Genomic DNA, 4,981 nt, shown 5'->3' on the forward strand with positions numbered 1-4,981 from the left:
ATAATTCCTAAATTATGATTTTCTTGATAATTTTTGAAATAAAATATTTTATTGTATATATGTGTACAATAGCAACGATAATTCACAACAATTTATATTAAAAATACAATATAATAATTAGGAAGGGCATATAAGAGTCAGCTACAACACAGTATTATAGTCGTAGAGGAACAATATAATCGGATACTAATATACAACCATTAAATATTTAGTTGTATATATTAGTATCTAATTATATTGTCATTCCTCATTCTAACTATAATACTGCATTAAATCGAATATCTGAAGATGACTCAATCAGGAAGCCAAAACATGTAATAATTATTTATATTTAATTCACAGCATAATATATTTTATGTATAAATTTTGTAATATTGTATAATTTTATTGTAGTTGACTCTTATATGCCCAATATTAAAATATCGAATATTTTTTTTGCATTCGTTTGCTCATCGTTTGCTCACGATTGCTCCGTCGGAATTTTCGTTTGCTCACCCTTCGTTCAAAAGTTATACAAAATTTAAATTTTGAGGGGTCAACTTCACGCTAGCGCCCCCCAATATTAAAAAATCAAATATTTTTTTCTGCATTCTTTGCTCATCGTTTGCTTACGAATGCTCGCATTTGAACAGAATGAGCGCAAAAAATTTTTTGCGGATATAGGTAGCGCATAAATAGCGCATTATTCCATAATTTTTTCATTAAGATTTGGTTAAGGGGGGGGGGGGGGCCAACTTGGCAGACGTGATTTAGGGGTGAATATGACTCTTCGCTCCAAGAGGGAAGTGCCTTAAGTGTTGCAGCGCAAAAACCAAAAATGCCTGGAAATAGTAGCGCATAAATAGCGCATAAATCCTTTGTAGCATTTGTAGCATAAAGGGCCAATTGTTCCACTTTTTGGTAAATTTTACCTGTCGAGTACACAGCAAGATGACTCAATCACATACGCGAATTCCCAGATTTATTAACAAGTCAAATTTACCAAGAGCTGGAACAACTGCCCCTGGGCTGCGTTCGGATTCCCATTCGGGTGTCATGTCATTTTTGTTTAACGTTCGGTAAACAACAAGGATGATATGACATCCGGGGAGCACCCAGGTGGGAATCCGAACGTAGCCCTGAGTGTACCGTAGCATCGGCACAGTATAAGTAAGAACAGTAGGTACACTTCTGTGTCGGCACATTTGATCTTTATGTCCTACTTGGCCATGTTGAAAATTGTGCGTGAGCACCAATAAGAGCGAATAATCTTAGGCAATAAGGAAACTGATTGGTGCGTCATGTTGAAAATTGTGCAGAATTGTGCAGAACGGTCGCCACTATTTTTAACTGAATGTACGTACTGTTCTTACTTATACTGTGGCACCGGTGATATTTCCGAAACGCAGTCCAGTTCAGAACTTGGGGTGGAAAAAGAACAGACCTTATAACACACACAGCTGAGCGTATTCCTGAACGCACCTGTGTAAGTGAAAGGTCAAGTGAGAGCCTTCTCTTATCTCGAAGAAAAAATCAATAATGTTCTCTATCACGTGACGTCACACGATGTGAACGCATGGATAGGTCTCTTGATACTTGTTGATCTTATCCGGTAAGTATTATTTTATGAGAGTTGCACCAGGGGTAAGTACGTGCGATATATGGCTTGTTTCGTTTGTTGAAAGCTCCCCTTATATCGAATGTTGCGATAACAATTATCGCATCGCGCCGTTAAGTGTTAAGTACCGATGGGTGTTGATCTATTTGAGAGATAAAAGAGTGATAGCTGTTATTTGAGTTATTTCTGTTTCTCCATATCGTCCAACGATAAAATGTACACTGTCATCTAATAACACTGCTTCTGAAACGTCGCGTTCATACACAATCCACACGTATGGAATTTAATGTAAAAATTAATTTATTTTGTTATTATTTTATAAATGCAGCCTTAATCGATATCGTTTAAATGTGTAAACTATTAACATTCTTACGGACAGCGATTCGTATGTATCTTGTTTTCATTTTTTTTTTGGTATGTATGAAAACCATAAAGATATCTTCTACCATCTGTTTGTCTTCTGTTTTTCACCTGTTGCTCCTATAGATTAGTGTCTATGTAAAAAAAACTCATCGTGTTATTATTTGGATTTTATACGTAAAATGCAAGTGTCGAATTATCCGTATGAATATGTAAGATGTGTAGGTATGTTTAAAACAGTTAGAAATTTGATAAAAAATTGCTGCGATGACAGAAAATTGACATAAATACAAAATTAGCATTTTTGAGATAATAAAATCGACTGAAAGTTAATTTTTGTGGAAAAGCAACACATTTGTTGTTTATTTATTTATTCAAAAAAGTTTCACACTTTAATATAAGGAATGCAAATTATATCATGGAGTGTAATTTTAAAAACTCATGACGTAGTTCTAAAAAATTTTTGCATCATAATTGAAAATATAACGTGGAAAGAAAGTGAAGTTATAAAACTTGTATATTTATTATCCTAATTAAACATTGTTCTAATTCATAATTTAAAAAATGCTCTACTGAAAAGTTACTAATTTTGAGATATTCATGTTTCTATCAACACAGCAAAAGTTACATAGCTTTATATAATGTAAGACATTCATAAAATAAACTTAACATATGTTTGTCTCTACATTGTAAGATTCATTTTATATATTATTTTGCATGTTATATTTATTGATTTTTTTTTTCATCAATATTTATTAATCAATATTTTTTTGTATTTATTAACACTTATCGATATTTTTGTCATATGATGAGACATGAAACATTTTTAGATATGGAACAAATAAGAGAGTTACCCCAAATGCAATCTCACTCTCTGGAAGGTTTCATTCCCCTTCTCAGTCTTACTGAGGGATGTGGCGCACTTCTTATAATCTTGATGGCTGTGTGGACAGGATATTATAGACAAGGTTTCTCATGGAGATCTAATCCGAAACTCGAATTTAACTGGCATCCTCTATTAATGACTATAGGGCTCGTATTTTTATATGCCAATGGTACAATATAAAAGTAAAAAGTTACCTGCATCACATATATGCTCGTATACATATGATTTACGAATCTGTTTTTTACTTGTAGCCATGCTTCTCTATAGAACGCAAAGAAATGTTCGCAAGCGGCGACTAAAGTTAACTCATGCAGGAATGATGTTATTTATTATATTGTTAGTGGTGATCGCTTTAGTAGCCGTCTTCGATAGTCACAATCTTGCTCCGACTCCTATACCAAATATGTATTCCCTACATAGTTGGGTTGGATTGACTACCGTAATATTATTCTGCTGTCAGGTAAATCTATGAAACTTGCCTTGACAATCTTGCATTCATAGATATGTATCAATGTATCTTTGTTTACAGTGGGTCGCTGGATGTGTTTCCTTCCTTTATCCCGGATTGCAAACTCCATTACGGGCTTCTTATATGCCATTGCACGTATTTTTTGGCGTTGCAGCCTTTGTGGGCGCAATTGCTTCGTGCTTGTTGGGACTTAACGAGAAAGCGCTCCTTGTATTACAGTTAGTAGTGGTAGACTGTTTGTAAATATGATGAGTAATAAAAAAATATATTTTTCTATTTGAAATTTCAGAGATAAATATCCAACTTTCGTCAGTGAAGGAATACTGATAAACTTTATAGGATTGCTGCTCGTATTGTTTGGAGGCTTATCTGTATATTTAGTAACGCAGGAACGTTATCGGCGTTTGTCGAGATCTGAGGATGAAGTCTTGTTATCCGGCTAATATACGAATTATAATGTGTTGCCAGATTTGTTCATTGATATAAATAACCGGATGGTTACTATTCCAAACTTAATAAGTATTTACTACAAATTTCTTGTGAGTCTTATATTAATTTCATAAATAAGGTTGATTCAATTGATTGAAGCACATACACACAAAAAAAAGAAACAATGGCCGTGTTTATATCAGATAAAGCTGTCAGCCGTTTTACTGATTGATTGGGCTGTTGACAAAAATTCTCAATGTTTTTAAGAATTTTTCAGGAATATTTAAAGATCGGTCCAAAGTGTTCAACTAAAAAATTTTACCATTTAAAAAATATATTTCAATTTATACAAAAAATCTAAAAAATTTTCTAAAGTTATAAAATTAATACGAAAATTCTGAAATTATATAGAAATTTTGAAAAATTATATGAAGAATTCTAAAAAAAATTTATCACAGCAAGTAAAAATCAATTATGTATAATCGCTCAGTAAGCAAGCCAGCTCTCTGGTTTAAATATGACCATATATTTTATTATATCTTTTTGTATTCTAGTCTATTTTTTGATATCTTAACAGATAAATATATATATGTTTGTAAGTTAATATTTATATATTAATTTAGAAGTAATTTTTTCGGAAACTATGGTGCTATTACACAATATATATGATATATATGTAATATATAATTGTTACAATGACAATGTTTTGTGGCTTATATTTTTAACTAATTTAATTAACAACTGATTGAAATGTAATATATACATATATACATGTATAAATATGTAGTATCAATATATGAGATCTCATCATAAAAATAATTTTAATTTATGAAAATTATCATTTTCTAGAAGAACCACGCTTTTCGAGAATGGTCCTTGCCCTTTTATCTTTGTCCGATTGTTTTATCCTATTGAATTATTTCCCAAAGAACAGAGATACAAAGTTTGTTTTTTTTTATTCCTGCACTACTTTCTCTCACTTTCGCCAAATATCAAATATAAATCTATAGGATCTATTTTACTTTAAATTCCAATGTAAATTAATTCGAATACAGGAACAGATAGTTTCGTTTGTTCCTTTTTCTAAATCGCAATCTTGTTCAAAAAGCGTGAACGAAAACCGGAATCGTGATCTCTTTAAAGATTAACATTCTCTCTCTCCTCTTATAATAAATAATTAGTTCCTGTAAAAATACTTGTTTCTATTATTAACACTTTATCGAGAATGCACTCGCAGATA

General features: G+C 31.9%; 1 protein-coding gene across 5 annotated transcripts; it reads left to right on the forward strand.

The window, feature by feature from the left end:
* Positions 1-1,447: 1,447 nt before the first annotated feature.
* Positions 1,448-4,034, forward strand: LOC108765389 (cytochrome b561). 5 transcript variants are annotated; one of them, XM_018514079.1, is made up of 5 exons: positions 1,448-1,591; positions 2,788-3,012; positions 3,095-3,303; positions 3,373-3,530; positions 3,602-4,034. In XM_018514079.1, exons 2-5 carry the CDS (start codon positions 2,790-2,792, stop codon positions 3,753-3,755), a joined length of 744 nt encoding a protein of 247 aa, XP_018369581.1. In that variant the 5' UTR covers positions 1,448-1,591; positions 2,788-2,789; the 3' UTR covers positions 3,756-4,034. The 5 variants fall into 5 exon arrangements, with proteins under 5 accessions (XP_018369581.1, XP_018369582.1, XP_018369583.1 ...); XM_018514080.1 differs by lacking the exon at positions 1,448-1,591 and adding an exon at positions 1,602-1,623; XM_018514081.1 differs by lacking the exon at positions 1,448-1,591 and adding an exon at positions 1,658-1,885.
* Positions 4,035-4,981: the final 947 nt, after the last annotated feature.

Source organism: Trachymyrmex cornetzi, unplaced genomic scaffold, assembly GCF_001594075.2.
Source record: "Trachymyrmex cornetzi isolate Tcor2-1 unplaced genomic scaffold, Tcor1.1 scaffold488, whole genome shotgun sequence".
Classification (NCBI taxonomy): domain Eukaryota; kingdom Metazoa; phylum Arthropoda; class Insecta; order Hymenoptera; family Formicidae; genus Trachymyrmex; species Trachymyrmex cornetzi.